This window comes from Coffea arabica, chromosome 3c, assembly GCF_036785885.1.
Source record: "Coffea arabica cultivar ET-39 chromosome 3c, Coffea Arabica ET-39 HiFi, whole genome shotgun sequence".
Classification (NCBI taxonomy): Eukaryota; Viridiplantae; Streptophyta; class Magnoliopsida; order Gentianales; family Rubiaceae; genus Coffea; species Coffea arabica.
In genome coordinates this window covers 19,950,161-19,970,183 of record NC_092314.1, presented here as the reverse complement: position 1 = coordinate 19,970,183, position 20,023 = coordinate 19,950,161, and the positions used below count along the sequence as shown (strand labels likewise).

At 35.7% G+C, this 20,023-nt stretch overlaps 1 protein-coding gene across 8 annotated transcripts; it reads left to right on the top strand.

Moving 5' to 3' along the window:
• Positions 1 to 327: 327 nt before the first annotated feature.
• On the top strand, positions 328 to 17,378 carry LOC113737462 (ribonuclease J). Of its 8 annotated transcripts, XR_011841643.1 has the most exons (18): positions 328 to 728; positions 1,221 to 1,455; positions 1,795 to 1,904; positions 2,743 to 2,799; positions 3,610 to 3,824; positions 3,900 to 3,977; positions 6,632 to 6,814; positions 6,888 to 6,968; positions 7,486 to 7,551; positions 7,657 to 7,749; positions 11,326 to 11,451; positions 11,844 to 11,957; positions 12,360 to 12,455; positions 12,613 to 12,710; positions 12,793 to 13,247; positions 14,012 to 14,466; positions 16,057 to 16,187; positions 16,829 to 17,378. XR_011841643.1 is itself a non-coding variant. In XM_072082505.1 (17 exons), exons 1-17 carry the CDS (start codon positions 593 to 595, stop codon positions 16,922 to 16,924), a joined length of 2,694 nt encoding a protein of 897 aa, XP_071938606.1. In that variant the 5' UTR covers positions 328 to 592; the 3' UTR covers positions 16,925 to 17,378. The 8 variants fall into 8 exon arrangements, 7 of the variants coding, with proteins under 7 accessions (XP_071938606.1, XP_071938609.1, XP_071938610.1 ...); XM_072082505.1 differs by lacking the exon at positions 16,057 to 16,187; XM_072082508.1 differs by lacking the exon at positions 16,057 to 16,187 and having other exon boundaries at positions 16,627 to 16,921.
• Positions 17,379 to 20,023: the final 2,645 nt, after the last annotated feature.

The window sequence follows — 20,023 nt, the reverse complement described above, 5'->3', positions numbered from 1 at the left end:
ACATTTTCACTTAATAGTGGGCGAAAATGGAGAGAAATGAAACTAAATTAATTAAAATAATTTTAAATGATGATTTTCTCTATTTTTTTAATAAATTAACAATTCATTGTTTCATTTCCTTCTTCAATTCAAACAAAAATTCAATTCTTTTCTTTTCCTCCATACTGAATCGAAATAAGATGAAAGGAAATCACTTTCCTCTACTTCTTTTTTTTTAATCCATTGATATTCTTTTCTTTCCTTTTGTTTCCTTTCAATCCAATCCAAACAGAGTCATGATAATACGTACAAGTATAAATAGCCGAAAATGATACTCCTAAGAAAAAAGAATATAAATAAGATATTTTACCCATACTCTCTCTCTATCATATCTCTGTTCTTGTTCTCCATTTCCCGCCCCTATTAAGGTCCTCCAAACACTCTGAAGGCTCTCTCGTTAGGGTTTCAATTCAATTTCCCAAAACCTTCGTCCCAAATTCGTCCCAAATTCCAATTTCAGATCAAATACGCATTTCTAAATGCACTTTCATCAATAAAATTCTACTTATGTAGAAATTGAACAGGAAGAACTTACTTAATTTCGACTGAAAACATGGCTGCTATCAGTTTCAGTGCAGTTTCACTCTATCCTTATGCTCACAAGGGTTCTCTATCTCGAGCAGCTAACCCAAATCCCAGTAGACAATGCATTTCTTGCTGTGGACCTTCGCATTCTACTTCAACTATAGGTAATGAACTGTAAAATTTACAAGCAATGAAGTTCTTATCTTTTTGTCTTAATTTCAGTGAATATTTCCATAGGGTTTGTAATTTTTAGTGCTGTTAGCTCAGGATGAAGCAGTATTTGTTATGTTTTAGTTTGCCTTGCTCTATTTTCTTGTTGCGATTTTTATTTCTTGCTATTTTCTGTCTAATTACGAAATTTATGTTTTGCCCTTTCTGTTATTGCATTTTATGCAAATAAGTGTTAAATTATTTAGTATGATAATGTCATTTAGGAAGAAAAGTTTGCAGAAAACAGAATTACTGGTTTTATTCGGAGATATAGAAAAGAAAAGAGGAAAACACGAAATGTAACTACACTTGGGAAATTTTCAGTTTTTATTGCTTGGTTGTCCAATTTACATGTAGAGGATTTAGATACCTTTAAATTTTTGTAAGGGTGTATTGATATATATATTTTTATGGGTGCATATCATAATTGCTTGGTTTTGTGTTAGGTTCACGTGGTGGGTCGAGAGAACCTCGTAAAAGATCTCGAGGAAGAGCCGAGGGACCTCGAAAAAGTATGGAAGATTCTGTTCAACGTAAGATGGAACAGTTCTATGAAGGTTCTGATGGCCCACCGTTGCGTGTTCTTCCAATTGGTGGTTTGGGAGAAATTGGAATGAATTGTATGCTTGTTGGAAATTTTGATCGGTATATTTTGATCGATGCTGGTGTGATGTTCCCTGGGTAAGTATCAGTAACTTGTTTTCATGCACCTTTCTTTGATTCTGTATCTTAGGAATTGCTTAAGCTGGACACATCAGCTGTGAAGGAGTACTTTGATAGTAAATTTGCTTCTTTTGTTGCACCTAGGCATGAAACCAATTTCCCTTTTCTTATTTTCTTGTGAACCCTCTGCAAAATGGGAATGGAGAGTTTTTACTCCCAGCATACATTCCCTTAAAAGACCCCTTACATGAGAAATTAAAGTTTGTTTTTTCTTTGTGTTTTTGGGAGATTACTTGTTTTGTTACATGCATACTGAGAATTGATTTGATTATGTACGGTTTTTTGCTATGCTTTCAGCTATGATGAGCTTGGCGTCCAGAAAATCATACCTGATACCACGTTTATCAAGAAATGGAGCCACAAAATTGAAGCAGTTGTAATAACCCATGGTCATGAAGACCACATTGGTGCGTTGCCTTGGGTAAAGATCTGTTCAGCTTCTTGAATTATTTCTGTGTTGTATTGGTCATTCAAATTTATAAACATTTCTGATTGTTTGAAATTCTTTTTTATTGCTCATTAAATGGACAAGTCTCTTTAAACTGAGACAGTTTTAAGAGAATAAACAATTAAATGTAGGGGATGCTATATGAAAGTAGTTTTTTTGTCTTAAGGTTGTCACTAAAGGTTCTCCCTTGCTGATTTACTTTGGTTTCTTCTAGTAATTTGAATGGTTAAACTGGTGAGGTTCCTTCATTGAATGTGGTTCTATTCTGAAGCAACATTAGCTTGAGGTACTTTTAGTTTTTCTATTGTGGTGGTCAGTATGGAGCTCATTATTTTCACTGCCTGAGGCTGGTTAAGTAACTTGTTTCCTGTTGCAGTTCATCAAAGTTTCAAGACAAAGAAAACAAGTCGTTATTTAGTGCGTAACACATTAGTAGTACTATGCTCATATGGAATGGAAAATGACAAATGCAATGCATGCAATTAGCTATACATAATTTCAGCTACTGGAATCAATTATTCATGAAAATTTCATTTCATTTAGAGTTCCAATAAACTGCTTCAAGTAGATAGTTGAAAATTTTAACTTAAATTGAAATACTTGAAACACTGCTAGGACTCATTCCCTGCTGAATTTAAGGGCAATAGTATCCTGAGTCAGGCTACGTTCTCTACATCTATCATTCTGTTCTCTTCGATTATACTTATTATCAATATTAGAAAATGATCCTCCTATGTAAACATGTCTATTTGATGACATAATTCTCTCTCATTCATCAGTTTTGTTTGCTGAAACAGGTAATTCCTGCTTTGGATGCACGCACGCCTATATTTGCATCTTCCTTTACAATGGAGGTTTGTAACAGGAATTTTACAATTATGTGAAGTTTTCTTCTATTCAAACGCTTTATGTGTAAGTTGCCACACCTATGACATGAGATGCATAGATGTGGTTAGATGACCTTCAAGAATTGCTGCATCTCATTCATATATAGTTGTCCAGATAAGAAGATATGAGATATGTAAAATGTAAATGATTTTGCCGTTATTCATAACATTCATTCCACTTATGTGATCACATTGGATTGTACGAGCAATCCGGACTACCCTATATATGGTTGGTTTCTGTGCTTGTTATTTACCCATTTCTATGATAAAATCATAGCATATGTACATGGGAACGTTATATACGATGTTGGCATGTTATTATGTATCTTGATTTACTTCTGGTTCTGATAACATGAGGACATTGCTTATTTGCCAAAGAATGCATGTACTTGTTGAAAAACCAATAAACAGAGTCCTGAAGCCTTATACCTCTATCTTCATCATAGCCTGTCAATAATCTGGTGCAAGAGAGGAGGAAAAAAAAACTGGCTACTTGTATTAGAAAAAATATCCTGTTATGAGAAGCACACTAGTCTTCTGAAAAGTAATCCTGTCTAATCCAGTTATTAAATCAAACATGCAATGCCAGTCTGATGTTGATTCCTGAATCTGCTGTTGCGATGCACATTGGATCGCTTTTTGGCATTTGAAGATGCATAATATCATTTCATGAGTTGCACTATATCATAATAGTGCTTGTTAGTTTACTTCATGAGATGCATCATATCACATTGAAACCTAATGCTTTTAGTTTATGCTGGCTAATGTTAAATGCAGTAGCCTTTCCTGTTTTTGTGCAGCTTATCAAGAAGAGATTGAAGGAGTTTGGGATTTTTATTCCTTCTAGGCTCAAGATATTTAAAACAAAAATGAGATTTGTTGCTGGGCCATTTGAGGTGGAACCGATTAGGGTTACACATTCCATTCCAGATTGTTGTGGATTGGTTCTTCGCTGTGCTGATGGTACTATTCTTCACACAGGGGACTGGAAGGTATCTGTTTGGTGAATGTCTTTCTTTTCTTTCCGAATAGTTACATTTGGTTAACAAGTTTATCAAATTCAACAGATTGATGAGACACCATTAGATGGGAAAGTATTTGACCGTGGAGCTTTAGAAGAGCTTTCTAAAGAAGGAGTTACCTTGGTAAGCACTAGATTATCATTAAGCTCTTTTGTTTTTTCTTTTTTGTTTTATAGTTTAAGTTGATTCTACAGAATGCATGATATTTTTTTCCTCACTAGGCCATTTCTGAAACATTGAATGCACCTTAGAGCTTCAGATTTTGCGTTTCCATTGCTGAAAATATATAGCCGTTGGGTATCTAGGATTTAAAAATTCAAATTAGATGGGTAAGAAGGGGATATACAGTTGCTGTTGAAATTCTATCCTATCGGGACATTTGGACATTTTACTGGATTTCTATCTTTTTTTTTTCCTGGTCTTCCTTGACCTAAAAACCTATCATCACTATTATTTTTCAATATTTTTGGTACCTTTTAAGTTCAGTTCTAGTTTTTGAAAGTTTAAGTTCTTAGTTCCTATTTGCTGAACAAGTACCTATACTTAAAGCAAGTCAAATCAATGGATAAAATTGGAACCTATGGGAGATAATTAACTGAAGATGTCTTTATTTTTTTGGACTTCTTATCTTATATTTTCTGGGCATTCAGTTGATGTGATCATCATGTTTCTTAGTAAAAGATACATCAGCCATTTATTGGTGATGAATAATATCAGTTCAATGTGCTAATTCAGTAGTATTACTTAGGCCTTGTTCTCACTTGCTTTAGATTTTGCAAAATCTGATATGGAAAGTGATTATAGAGAACAATCAGAATCAGCAAAAGCTACTCTTCGGTTGATTATGGATTTTAGCTTTTTTGCTTATTAAAAAATGTATAATCTGAATACAAAAACAAAACGAGAACATCACAAAATTAATTATCTAAAATCACTAATTCATAATCAGCTAAAATAATGAACCGAGAACAAGCCCTTAATTAAGTGTATCCAATACCTAGGAGTACTTAAATTTTCTGGTATGAGCTTGTAGATATTTCTTAATGCCATATATTGATATATAACGGAGAGTTTCAGTTAATATTGGGGACAACTTAAATAAACCTAATGTCTATGTCATACAATAAACCTCTAATAGACTGCAGTCAAATCCAAATGTATGTATAAACTATGAATCAATAATTTTCTTGATCAATAGCAATTTTATCTAACAGGCTAACTTCTTATGATTTTTTGTTTTATTCAACAGTCGGATTACATACTAAATTTTTTTAAGAAGATCACTCTGGGGCACTCAAAGTTCTTAATTTTGATAAATTATCGAGTTTCAGGATATTGGTAAAATTCTGGGCTGGCTTTGTATTTTCTTTTTTATTCCTTTTCCCTTCCTTTTTGTCCCCATCCTCCTCTAGTCCCTCTAGGGTTTACTTATCCATATATTTCTCTGCTTTCAGTCCCTTGAATGTTGTTGCTCTCCTTTTCATGACCTCCATCTCTTTATCCTTTCTGCTTACCTAACTCTCCTGTTCCTCCTGTACCATCCTCTCTACTTCATCTCTCCTCTTTTATTACCACTTCTTGCCATCTGGTGCTACAGTGTCTGCTGCTCCTCCACTTTCCTTCTTTCTTCCTTGCTTCCATTAATTTCCATATTATGACTCTTACACGCGGCACATGTCAGTTCGGCACAGCCATGTCCACCAAGACCAGCACAGAGCTGCATAGACCACAGCCACAACCACAGTATCCGTCTTTATCACCATTCAACCAATAAGGCCATCACCACCTATTGGGGTTCAACACCACACTGGCACACACTCCCAAAACAGAGCTCCAACACTGCACCACTTCATCATAGCATATTCACATTGATAACCCATAGAAAGCACCCTGCACACACCTAAAAGCATCACTACAGCTTATCTTTTTCTTTTCTTGTTCCTTTTCTTTTCATTGTTCCCCTGCCCTCTTTCCTTTTCTACTGCTGGAAGAAGGCTCAACCAATGCTGAAATTCCTGGTTGCTCATCCTCTCTGTTCCTTGTGTCTTTTGTGACTCCTCTATGTTTTCTTTTCTCTCTTTTGATTTTTCTTGCTGGCATTCTCTCCATCGTTTGGCAAACATGCTATGTCTGAATAGTGGTAAATCTATGCAGGAAACCTAAGTGCAGAAAAATGAGGTATAGGAAAGAGAAAGTTACTTCCTTGTGCATGTTAGTTTGACAAGAAATAAAATTAGGAGAAATAGGTGATTAGTGGTAGTTATGATTCTTCTGTGTAACTGAATCTTTTGAGCAAAACCTTGCAAGTTTTGCAGGATATGAAATGTAGGAAAGCTTTGTAATGTGCAGGAGATTTTTATAATTCTCTCTTTAACCAAACACACACCATTGGAAAAGTAGCTAACCGCTAATACAACTTTCATGCTTTTCCTTACAACCAAACACTATGAATTACATTTTTTGATTGTCTTCTTGCTTAGTCCTCAGTCAAAAACAGTAGGATACATCTGAAGTGGCACCTCCATGGAACGAAGAACAGAATTTTGATTTCACTAAGAAAGGTTTCAAAAAAGTTTTAATCATCCAAGAAATAATTTCAAAATCTAATGCCTAAAACTCTAATCATGTTCAAAGGGCACAAAATGAGAGCAATTCTTTTTTGTTGCCAGTAAAGCATGCCCGACAAAGTGGAGTGTTCAGATATCAGGACTGATTAGCTACATTAACTGAGTGTCTGTCTTTATTGAAGTGAATTAACTGGGTCGATTCAATCGCAGATGATGAGTGATTCAACAAATGTACTCTCGCCTGGAAGGACACTTAGTGAGACTGTTGTAGCGGATGCATTGTTGCGTCGTATTTCAGCTGCTAAAGGCAGGGTTATCACTACCCAATTTGCATCAAATATTCATCGTCTCGGAAGTGTGAAAGCTGCAGCTGACTTGACCGGCAGAAAATTGGTAAGATCTCTAAGATTTTTTAGTCCTTGCCCATTACTTTGAGGGACAGACATAATTTTTATCAGCACATCAGGTTTTTGTTGGAATGGCATTGAGGACATATCTGGATGCTGCATGGAAAGATGGAAAGGCACCTATTGATCCATCAACACTGGTAATCACTTTATGACGCTTGTTTGTGTTACATTTGTTCTCCAGAGAAATGAAATATGAGCAATCCATATATGTGGTTTTCCATATTCTCTTTGATAGGATTAATTTTGCTTGTTTTGAAAAGACTCCAGGTTGCTTTTACACTACCAAGATGTCTTAAATCAATATGTGAACATTTCTCGGTGAGCTTGCCTGAAAAAGTGAATTCTGATGTGCAGATGATTAGTGCCCCAAAAGTATTAAGTTGCTGATGTTGGTAATTAAATTGGACATGCATCACCTGTCAATCTTGACTCATGAATATACTTTTTGTAGTATCCAACATGTGTGGCCATTGCTGCCATTTGGTACTTTTTTTTTTGTTGATGTGTTAGATTTTGGAGGTTAATATGATGATGCAAGAGTATGCGTTCAGTAATCATAGCTACCCCATCATCCTCCATCCTAATGCCTTATATCACCAATTTGATAATAAGAAACCGCTTTCTTGCTTTTCATACTGTACATGTGATGGATAGGTGAAAGTGGAAGACATTGATGCTTATTCACCCAAAGATTTACTCATTGTAACTACTGGCTCTCAAGTAAGTTACGTTGATTTTTTTTAGTTGTGATCATCCGTTAGTGACTTTTTATTGTTCATCCAAATTTCTGATGTAGCATTTGAGTAAGTGCACCTATTGTGTCAGGCAGAACCACGTGCTGCACTGAATCTTGCATCATATGGAAGTAGCCATTCACTCAAACTGACACAAGAGGATTTGATTTTGTATTCTGCTAAGGTAATTTTTCAGAGCTTGATTTGCTGGGCATGCAAGTTAGAGTTACTTTGAAAAGTATTTCTGCTTCTGATCTGATCAGATGATTTTGTCTTTTATAATTTCATAAATGTTTCTCGACCTCAAATTTGGAATGGTATTTTACTTCATCTTCTCTAAACCACATTATCTCAGTGGAATCTATAGGTTTGATCCTTCATTTGAAGCTACTTTTACTCATTTAGATATCTTGGGTCCGTTTGAATTGAAGATTTGTTGGAAATGTTTTTGTATCATTCACTCTAGCATTTTTGTTATCCAATGTATGTGAGATAAAACGGTGTTTAAGAAGATGAAAAGGTTGGGAGAATGATATATAAAAAAAAGGATTTTTCCAGAATAATTTGTTTGTATTGCATGCAACTGTTGCAATAATAGCAATTAGGTGCAAGGCATTGGATGATTTTCATTTTAAAGAGAAATTACTGTTTGGATCATATGTTTTAAAGTCTCGTATTATTTCATATACATTATTTGAAATGACTGACAAATTGTATAATTATAGCTTAAAAAATCCTCTTTTTACCACTTTTTCCTGATTTATGCCCGTCCAATTATAACCAATCCTGTCAAAGAAGATATGGGGTTGTACTCGGGGTTATTGCAATGCTACTACAGTCCTTGCAAATGAATATCTTGCAAGGAAAGGAAGAGCTAAGAGAAGACTAATAGATAGAGAAAGAAAAATAAATTGATGCAAAAGATATGGGAAAGTAAATAAGATCATTTGTCTATTTTGTAGGTTACTTAGTGATATATAAGAAAAAGAAAAAGCAGAAGGAACCAACCAAAAAAAAAAAAAAGGAAAACCTCAAGTATCAACCTAATCTGAGGAAAAAGATTATGGAAGTCTTTCTGGAACTTTGAGTCCAATTGAAGGTATGGAAATCTCTCTGGAGCTTTTGGTTTCAATTTAAGGATATAGATGTGAATATATCTTTGCATAATTACCCAATTTGGGTGCCAGTGCCTTTTAACCCTATAATAAATCCACGCATCTTATGCCTACATGAAAGACAACCTGAGACTTGCATTTTGTTCGGTGCATAAACCATATCCAACATCCACATTCCACAATGACCCTAGCTAATGAGGAGACTCAGTGAAATATTATAAAGAGTCCACTGAATAGGTTATATTAAGTGCATTGCTCATGGAGAGAAGAAATTAACCGTACTATGTTTGTAGGAAATTATGGAAGTCTCTTTGGAGCTTGAATATCTATTTGAAGGATATAGATTAGCAGATGTATTTGCTTTTCAGCCACTTTGGGTGCCACTGTATTTTAATCCTCTAACTAATGTTCCAATAAATCATGTACATGCCTGACATACCTCAGAAATGTATTATGTTCAATGCCAAATTTTATCTAGCTTCCACCAGCCATAAGCACGCTAGCTGATGAGACTGGTGAGATATCATGAAAGATGGAGCTTTAAAGCAAACTAATGAAAATATTTCGTAGGCTAAATGAAAGTTCAGATAAACTGCATTTCTCATACACAGACTAACCATGAGTGATTGCCCTCCACTTGGCCTAAAAAAAATGTATCAGCACATATGCTTTTCTAGATGGTTGAAAATGTCTAAATAATATGATCAGAAAATAGGATGAGAGGAGATCTAAGAAATTTGATGCATGGAATTTATTGCTGTAATTTAAACTAATTGAAGTAATGACTTTGAGTGGTGAAAATAACTACACTATACAATTTGTGTCAAGTGCTTTTTGAAATTAAAGCAATCTTAAGGGAAAAGAAAGGAGGAGGAGGAAGAGGAAGTCTTAGTAACTAACTGAATTGCATGATACAAATTAAGAATGGGCTTTTGTACCTCTTCTTGGGAGTGGGATGAGATTTTGGGTAATTTGGACAGCATATCACTGGGAGATGTAGTATCAACTGTTCTATCTGCAGTTGCAATGATTTTACTAGATCCCCAAATAGAAAGACCGTAATACACTGAATTTAATAAAAGATGTTACAGCTAGTTTCCGGTTAACATTACCTAATAAAAGATGTCACTGCCAGTCTCTGTCAGACATACATTGATTGGAATTAAAAATGACACATTCTTGGTGATTTGCAGGGGAAACCTTTTGTGCAGTATAACAATAGAAATTCATTGATTTGGATACTTCAATTACAGATGTAGATATAGTAACATCTGTAGACAAGGAAGAATGTGAGGTTTTAGGAGACTATTATTGATATCTTCCTGGCAAAGATCAATTTGGAAGCTGTCCAACAAATGCTGATGAGGGCTTAAACAGGGATTTGATAGGAATGTGAAAGTGTGTCTGCATGGGAAACTGAACTGCCAAGGCATTGCTTTTATAGGCATCTAGATAGAAATGAGTAATTATGTGAAATATCTTCATGGTGGATATTTCAAATGTATTTCAGACCTGTGCTTTATACATGTTTAATGAGTCTTTCTAAGTTAAGGCATGTAAATAGTTTCCTTAGACTAATTAAATGAAAGAAACAAGTGATCAAAGTTTTAGTTGAGTGGAAACCCATGTGTTCTGGAGCTGTTTCTGCAAATCACCAATGAGATTTGCGTATGAAATGGTTGTAACTGTGGCTTAAGGTTTTAGTGGGGATTTAGGTAATATCAGGCTACAATCCTTGCAATCTTTACATTAAAAATCCTTGTGTCTTTTGTGTCTGAGCTTGCTTTGAAATGCTATTCTGAGTAATCAGATTATCTATATTTGTTCTAGATCTAAAACATTTTTTATTCTGATAACTGCTAATCTTCTTCTGGTAACAAAGTGAGCATGCAAAGGAAATCAATAAGAAGAAAAAGAAGGAAGAGGAGGCTTAGATATGGCAGATATCAACACATCCGTGGTGACATAAGTATCATAATAATATCATGAAGCGGCCGGTTTAATTAGAGAACGAATTCTTAAAGACACATTTTTTTTTTGTGAAAATCTCGGAAAATTGTCATTTCGTTGAGGGGTCATTATTATGGATGCGGTGTACTGGGAACCTAACTATACTAACTATGTCTGATGCGGCTTTCTTCGGTATAGCTATTGATGGAGCAACAGGGTTGATGTTGATTTGAGTTTAGTATATCTCGCAACGTGATGCAGTTTCAGAGTTGTTGAATGAATTACTCTGGCTAAGCAAACTTTTGAGTCATCTGTTCAAACTGGAGTATATGTACTCCTCCTTTCAACTTGAATCCTAATTTTGAGGGCAGTTTGTCACTTCCTCGGATGAAATTTGACATGAAAAAGTTATAGACTGTGTCAAAACATACCTTACATGTTGACATTGACCTTTTAGTCAATTTTTTGGTTCAGCGTTTCTGACTTAAGTTCCTTTTAAGATGTCGATTGCTTCAGATGACATGCTAGATGTTACCATCCCTTTTCAGATGTGTCTTTGTTTGCCTAGTATTTGTACAATGATGACCTGGTTGGATATTTAAATCGTCATGTTAAAGCTTTACTTTTTGTTAATCTTTCCGCAAGGTTCTGCTGTATATATTTGTGGTTTTCATTGTTTATATGATTTATTATAGGTTATACCTGGTAACGAAACTCGGGTGATGAAAATGCTTAATCGTATATCAGAAATAGGGTCAGCTATTGTGATGGGCAAGAATGAGTACTTGCACTCGTCTGGTCATGCTCATCGTGAAGAATTGGTAAGATGATCATCATGCAGAAATCTTTTTTTGCCTCTTTTTCTTAAAAAAAAAAAAAAACTTTTGATACTGATCTAAGTCAGAGCACCTCATCTTTTATGTGCTGTCATTTTTTAGAGTTTGAGAAATGATTGTATCATTTGAGTTCCTTTTGATATGATTTGATACTAGGGATAGTTGTAATGAATTATATTAATATGATTGAGATGTAGTAAAGCATCGCAGGTCTTTGTCTTTTCATTTGTGATTTTTGTTCAACATTTTGGTAACTACGAGATTTGTGAATAACGTTGATAGCAATTACTGTATGTTCCTTTTTTAGTTTGTTCTATTAATATTGGACTTTAAACTTGTGTGGTCATGAAACACTGAATTGACTTTCGTTCTTGAAGGATGAAGTGCTTAAAATTGTGAAGCCACAACATTTTCTACCCATTCATGGGGAGCTTTTATTCCTAAAAGAGCATGAATTGTTGGGAAAATCAACTGGCATTCGGCATACTGTGGTAAGTAATGATTTTATTGTTGCTTAGCACTGTTCCTAGTGTTAGGTGATATTAACATCAAGAAGAAGGTTGCTTTCTACATAGTCTCTTGCACTGACAGCACAATTAACCATGGTCTTGCACTGACAGCACAATTAACCATGAGAACCATCCTCAGCAAATGTAACGGATTTTCGGTGATGGTTTGTTAGCCTAAGAAAATCCAGTCCTTGCACTTTTATAAGGTGGATGAAGGATCAAAAAGCTCTTGCAGGACTTGTAAAGAAATAGTCCTGTGACAGTAATTTTCTTCTAATGTAGTGCAGCTTGCTATGTGCCATTAACTGTTCTGTGTAGGCTTGGTGTGTACCTACTGTCGGGTAGCTTCATAGAGTCTGGTTAATGGCTATTTTATCAAATCAGGTCATAAAGAATGGAGAGATGCTTGGTGTCTCACACCTGAGGAACAGAAGAGTTCTATCTAATGGTTTCACTTCCCTGGGGAAAGAAAACCTACAGGTGGTTATCTCTTTCAAACCTGCTAACACATGTACGAACACACTGCAAAGCAAACAAATAGTTGCACCCTGTAATCAAAATGGATTTGCTTTTCAGTTTTCAGATAATCCAGATGTTTTAACAGTTAAGTTTTGCTTACATACTGTTGAAATTGCAGTTGATGTATAGTGATGGTGACAAAGCATTTGGGACATCTACCGAGCTTTGCATTGATGAGAGACTTAGGATAGCATCAGATGGTATTATAGTCATCAGGTAAACTGTGCAAGACACCTGAAAAGGCTTAATTTTCTTTAACTTGCAGTGGAAGATTGATAATTCTCATTTTTTCTTGCAGTATGGAAATTTTACGCCCCCAGGCTTCAAACAGTCTAACGGAGAAAACACTAAAAGGGAAGATAAAAATTACAACACGTTGCTTATGGCTTGACAAAGGAAAACTTTTAGATGCACTGCACAAAGCTGCACATGCTGCACTATCAAGTTGTCCTGTAAGCTCACCTCTGGTTCACATGGAGAGGACTGTTTCCGAAGTTCTGAGAAAAGTAGTTAGGAAATATAGTAGCAAAAGACCTGAAGTCATTGCAATAGCTTTAGAAAACCCAGCAGGAGTCCTAGCTGATGACATAAATGGAAAGCTATCGGAAAGGTCACGTGTGGGTTTAGGAATTTCAACATTGAGAAAAGCAGTTGATGGGCATCAAAGAAAGCGACGACCTAATGGGGCACAGGAGGTTGATGACAGTGACAGCCATGCACACTTAAGAAGCATCATGCAACAAGATTTAGAAGGTTTTGTTTCCTTTTCTTTTTTCTTATCAAAGAAAGTGATGCATGTTCTGTCTACACAAGCTTTATGATTGGCTCTGCTCTCACACAGCATGTAGGAGGCATTTACTATTGTCAACTGTAAAAATCTAATGACATGTATATGTTACTAAGAAGTACAATTCTCGTGAAGGAAAGGAAATAAAAGTGGTGTAAATGGTGAAACTTGTGGCGGACAAATGAGTTAGCTTTATGCCAAGCTGAATGAAAGAGCTGGAACACTGCTGCCAATTTCAAATGGTTTTGAAAAGGCTTATGTGTTGAGTTGAGGTGTAGCATTGACGGCCAGATTTCACTGCTTCATCTTTGTGTTTCTGGGCAACGTTTTCTGATAGCAATAGGCAGTCTAATCGTGGAAAGTGTCTTGTCAATCAACTTCATAAAAGTTGGCCCACCATCACTAGTATTTTTCTGCCGCTTTCTGCTATTTAGAGGTCTCTCTTCCTATGCTCGATTAGAAAGGCCAAGAATAAGAGACGGTTATAACAAGGACAAGATATGTTCAGCAATCTGAATAAATTTGACCATAAACTACTTTTCTGGTTCTTATGCTTTTGCAGATATCTGCACTCCATGTGCCTTTATGTGTTAAAGTTTATTTATAACTACTGTTTATCAACCTAGTGACCATGATATAGTACCAGACTAGCAGATTTGGTCATCTGTCCTCAATTCTTCTCAAATGATCTAAAGTTTCTAAACCTTTATTTGACTTTTGATGATTGCAGATAATGAGATGGATTTTGATAAACTGCGATCCAAGGATGAAGCTAATTCAGTTTCTACATCATCGAAGGCATTCTCTTCAAATGGTGCAGAATCAGACAACTTTTGGAAATCATTTGTACAAATACCAACAAACAATGTGTTGGAAGAAGGTAATACCAGCTTGCAGTTACAGAAGGAACACTATGAAAATTCAGAAATAGACAGCGGTGAGCTTGATTCAGGCCTACCAAAATCGGAACTTAAGTCTTCCAAGTCTGTGAAACGAAACAAATGGAAGCCTGAAGAGATCAAAAAGCTAATTCGAATGCGTGGGGAACTTCATAACAGATTCCAAGTTGTCAAGGGTCGAATGGCTCTCTGGGAAGAAATATCTTCCAATTTGTTATCTGGTGGAATAAGTCGAAGCCCAGGACAATGCAAATCTCTGTGGGCATCTTTGGTTCAGAAATATGAGGTAGGTTTCAATCATGAAAACGTCCATCTGGATCATAGTTGGCTTACTTTCATAACATTGTCATTTTATTGTTATGCAAGGTGTCTATTTTTTGAGCAAGAATCCTATACACTCTCTCCTTTTTCTACTCCCCCTTGCACCATTATTTCTTTAGTTATGTGCTGTTTTGCAAGTTTAGATGCTAGATATGTTTTTTACTGGAAAAGGATCAGAATACATGTCCTTATTCTACAGTTTGCTAGGGAAGTCAAAATGACATGAATTAGTGCTAATTGATTAAAATATGAGCTGATATATCTTGAAAATCCTTATTTTTTGGAGAACATTATGAAAAGTCATAATGTGATAACACTGTACATCTTAAGTCTATGGAACACGATAGATATATTTGGATAAATTTTCTTTCAAATTTTGTTTTTCAATTTTCTTTGAGACAATCACCAATGATGTTAATCGTTCTGATAAAGCTGGTTTCCCTTGGAATACTGCGAATAGCCCCATAATTTAACTAAAGTAGCTAGGTGTCTTATCTAAAATAGTTGACATGATTTTTAACCAGAACCATATGGGAGAATGTGAGATTTTTAACAATGAAATGTAAGAGTGAAAACAATAATACATAATATGTTCTTCAAAGGCTTAAGTTTTTTTTTTTTTTTTTTTGGGAGGGGGGGGGGGGGTTGTCTTTGGCCTGTGTAATTGGAATAGGCTTTTTGCGGTTTCATTCCAGAATTGGGCACGTATGGATTTTGTAGGAATGAACATTCAGGGGAAATGAACTCTCCCAACATCTAATTGACACACCAAACTTTCAAATGGCACAAGAAATTGGAAATGCCTAACCAGGTTATTCCACCAGACTGAGTGATCCATTTTCATGTAGATTGTTTCAAAAGGAGGTCAAGTTTGAAATATTATCCTCATGTATTGTACATGCTCATACCTGTATGCTTTTGTTGATTATGCACCTTCATAAAGTAGGAATTAGCTGTTTCTTGTGGTTCAGTATACTAGGATCATTTACTAGCCCTTTTTAAATGTTTTGAGATGCAACAAAACAGGAGATAGGAGCTTAGATGCAAAGAAACTCCTGCACTGGGGAATGAGTTGGTTAATTGGCTTTTTGCTTGTGGAATAGGAAGCCACATAAATGAATATAGTCGTTTCTGTTTGCTGCGCTAGTCAGCATGCTGGATATTGACTTTGTTCCTCATTATGATACCAGGTTTTATAACAACGGACATGTCTTCCCCATTATGGCTTAGGCCTTGCCTTAGGAAAAGTGTGGTATCTTGTCAAATCATTGTTTTGGAAATATTAGTAGATTTTTAATGTTCAATGAACTGAGAAAGTAATTCCAATAGCTCACACACATTTCTGTTGTTGGTGCTATTTAAGCATATACTTCTTCCTCTTTTAGTGTGTATGTAGGACATACTTGTGTGTACAATCATATGTCTACTGTATTTCCAGCAATTATTACCTATTCTCCTATTGTAAAGTACCTTGTTGACTTCCAAACCTTTGATACAAGCTTCAAATGCTATTTGTGACATGTTGCACTTTCGGACTATAATCTCCAACCAAAAGTATTGGGGCTTTGTTAACATAATCATTCACATCGGCTGGAAATAAGATTGAAGCGAGCTTTGGTTCCGGCCAATGGTCAAAAATGAATTAAAGCAGTGCAGTTGCAAAGAATCAGTTGCACATTGCCCAGTGTTTGTCTGTTACTCTTCTTAACATATGTTTTGCTTAATGCCGTTGGAGTTGACTATTATCTTTGGAATAAAGATGAATGCAACCACATATGTTTCAGAGGACTTCTAATAGCCCTTGTGCATCTTTATGTTTGTTTATTTATTCTAGCTTTGATGAGACTAATTTCATTGTATGATATTGCAGCGCCATTTTTTCTCAAGTTGTTGACAAGTACTTACTTTTTTGCCATAAACAGGAAAGTAAGACTGATTCTAAAAGCCGGGAAATGTGGCCTTACTTTGATGACATGAACACAATCTTTGTCAGACATTGATGCCCTTGTGCATCTTTATGTTTGTTTTTTTATTCTAGCATTGATGAGATTAATTACATTGTATTATATTGCAGCGCCATTTTTCCCAAGTTGTTGACAAGTACTTAATTTTTTGCCGTAAACAGGAAAGTAAGACTGATTCTAAAAGCCGGCAAAAGTGCCCTTACTTTGATGACATGAACAAAATCTTTGTCAGACATTGATGCCGTTGTGCATCTTTATGTTTGTTTTTTTTATTCTAGCTTTGATGAGATTAATTACATTGTATTATATTGCAGCGCCATTTTTTCCCAAGTTGACAAGTACTTAATTTTTTGCCGTAAACAGGAAAGTAAGATTGATTCTAAAAGCCGGCAAAAGTGGCCTTACTTTGATGACATGAACAAAATCTTGTCAGACATTGATGTACCATTACCAAAATGATACTACAAGTGCTTCGATTTGTCACTGTTGGCAGCATTAAGATTTCATTGATGCAAGGTGAAGCCAAAGGTGCTTGCTTCTTGCGCATGTTCATTTTGAAGAGGTCAAGTTTAATTATGTAGCGAATGTTGGCCAATGTGCTGATGATTATGACACAGACAGAGGCAATGATTTTGTGACATGGGATCAAGTGTCATGGGTGCAAGACTGCACAGAGATATGTACTTTTTTGGTAGGCTTAAAGAGTTATAAGAATTAGATAGATTTGTAGAGCTCTTGTAGAGTCCTCCCGTGCGATGACACCGTTAATGTCATAGCAGACTCTTATCATAGGGCTATTAGTACGTGAGCTCTAAAGTCATGGGTTTATTGATGTATAAATAGGATTTATCTTATTAATAATTAGTTATTTTAATTAATTAAATAAAGTCAATGGAATAAACTTATAATCTTATATTTAGATAAATGTAATCATAAGGGTCGTGGTAATAAGATATATTTAACTAGCATTTATTCTTAAATATCATTACTCATACTATTAATCTCATAGATCGCAAGCTTGTGAATCAGTTCTTGGCAATTTTTAGCGTTCTACAAAATCGTTTAAAAGTGTTTGGACATGCTAAGCTTGTTCTTTGTGAGTGAAATTATGTCGTCTGTGTGTAGTACAATTGTCAAAGAGGCTTGGAATGAAGTGAAATTAGAGCAATTGTAAACAATATAACTTTGTAATCGAGAGGTTTTGCCTTTGAATTTTTATTTTTTTTTGGCCTTTAACCATTACAAATAAAGAAGCCTTAGTTGTAAAGCATGGTTGGAGCTTTGCTACCACAGGGGGGAGGGGGTCAAAATTCATCATCTTCTTGTTTCTCCACCACTTACTTCATCTTAACATTCTTTTTTTTTTAAATCAAGCGTCAACAATTTAAATCTATACCTACTCTTGCTCCTATACTAGGGGGAAGAGGATAGACTTAACTGAGATTGGTAGGAACTAAAATGGACTAAGTCACCTTTGGACCAGACTCAATATTTCATGAAAGTGATAGGGCAAGATCATTTAAATCCTTTAGATTCAGTCCATCTTGCGGATCATTGATATTGTTATCAAAAGCTCTTGTGCCATCAATAGTCTGGCTGTGCTTGCTCAGCTAGTTCTCCTTGATGTCATTATTTGAAGGTGATACCGCAAAATCTTCACAACTTACTATGTTTTCAGCAACGCCCCATGTTGTTGAAGATGGTAGGGCATCAAAATATTTGTTCACCTCAGCATCAACATCTATTGTAGGTGCTAGGGCTTCTTCGAGATAGTTCTTGAGCTCTTCACGTACAGTAATAGTGATACTGTGACGACCCCACTTCTCCCAAGGGCGAACCCAAGGGTATCGGCGGGTCGCCTGCCTAACTCGCGCCAGGACTCAAAACTTAAAGCAAAGAAACTAGATAAATCGAAAGAGCACTTTATACAATATCTATACAACCACCAAAAGTTCTATTTACATCTTCAAAAGTATAGAGTCAAACCACTCTAATACACTATAACCACAACCAGCAGAAGATAGACCCTAAGAAGGGTCCTTATACAAACCACCAAAACAAAAACAAACATCCTAACTGTTCAACTATTACAAGCCAACCTATGTGAGAGCCCGTAAAACCCTAATATTTTTCCTAGGGTTATTTCCCCTTTAATTGCATAATTTTGCATTTTCTGGCTTAGAAATATTTTCTGAGAGGATTTTATGAGTAGTTATAGTTTTAAGATGATTTTTCTAGCATTGGCGAGTTTTTAGAAAATTAAGAGTAAATAGCGGACGTGGGACCCACTAGTGCGAAAAGTTCGGAAAAATTCGGCCAATAAGGTTAAGTTTCGGATACTGTGAATAATTTATCGGGTGTTAAGAGATAAGTGGAGTGTGTGAAGTGATTGATGTGAGAGAGAAAAGAAGGATAGGAATGCATTTAATAAGGTGCCATGTGTCACAATCTCATTGGTTGTGACTTAAGAAGTACTATTCACCTTTTGACATTTTTTTGACCTTTTGATCCAAGGATTAAATATCCAAAATTTCACCAAAATTCACCATTTTCTTACCTCTTGTTGGCCGGCCACCTTGAGCAAGGAAGGAAGGAACTTTCTTCAACATTCAAGCTTCTACTTGGAGCAAATCAACCAAAACCATTGGTTACATCCAATTCCACTCCATAAAACTCTTCCTTCTAGTGATAGTAAGTTGTTTGGTGAACTTTGTTTGAAGATCAAAGGTGTCCAATATCCCTCTTTCTCTTGATTTCTTGGTAAGTGTTGCTTGAACACCCTACTACCTCTAATAATGGCCATATGATGCTTAGAAGTGGCATGAGTGTGTGAAAATGTGATTTATTTCTTGATTTGGCTTGTTATGGTGAAGTTTTCATTTTATTGAGAATTTTTCTGGTTTAATATGATCTTGATGTTGGGGGCTTGTATGATGAATTGTAATGGTTGGAAATGGCTCTAGTGGATGTCAAATGTGGTTAAATGCAACTAATTTTGGATTTGGATGGAAAATTGGAAAGTTAGGGTTCTTGAAGCCCCAATTCTGTCCGGTTTTAGATCACTGTGTTAGAGGCCGAATTTGACTTTTCTCAAAACATGAAAGTTGTAGGTATTGATGAGGTTGATGTGCCTGTAAAATTTCAGGGCATTTGGATTAATGTAGAATGAGTTATGACGAAATTACTGTAGCTGTTCTACTTTGAGCAGAATGCGAAAACTGCGATAGTAATTGGCCATTTTGACTGGAATTGGTTTGGATTTTGGAGTTGGTGTCTTCTTATGAAATGTAGCTGAGTGTCTTAGCTAACATATGCCTTTGGAATTTCGGCATTTGGACTTGTAAGGACTGATATATACCGATTACAGTTTTTTGTGTTTTGTGAACCTGTTTTAGGAATTCTGGGTTAGTATTTGGCATATTTGACCTAGTTGTGTTACGAACTGGATTGAGTGACCTTCTACATTGTTGTAGCCCTGTTTCATAGCTTCGAAACGGTGGGTCTTACACCCCCAACCGATATTCGTAATGAGAGTTGTGCCATTACCGCATAATGAGT

What these genes read in the sequence shown, in the direction of transcription:
- LOC113737462 (XM_072082505.1), top strand. Translation starts at nt 593, where the DNA reads ATGGCTGCTATCAGTTTCAGTGCAGTTTCACTCTATCCTTATGCTCAC. An exon ending in TTCACACAGGGGACTGGAAG is followed by an intron (nt 3,825 to 3,899) that starts GTATCTGTTTGG and finishes CAAATTCAACAG; the next exon opens with ATTGATGAGACACCATTAGA. An exon ending in CATGCAACAAGATTTAGAAG is followed by an intron (nt 13,248 to 14,011) that starts GTTTTGTTTCCT and finishes TGATGATTGCAG; the next exon opens with ATAATGAGATGGATTTTGAT.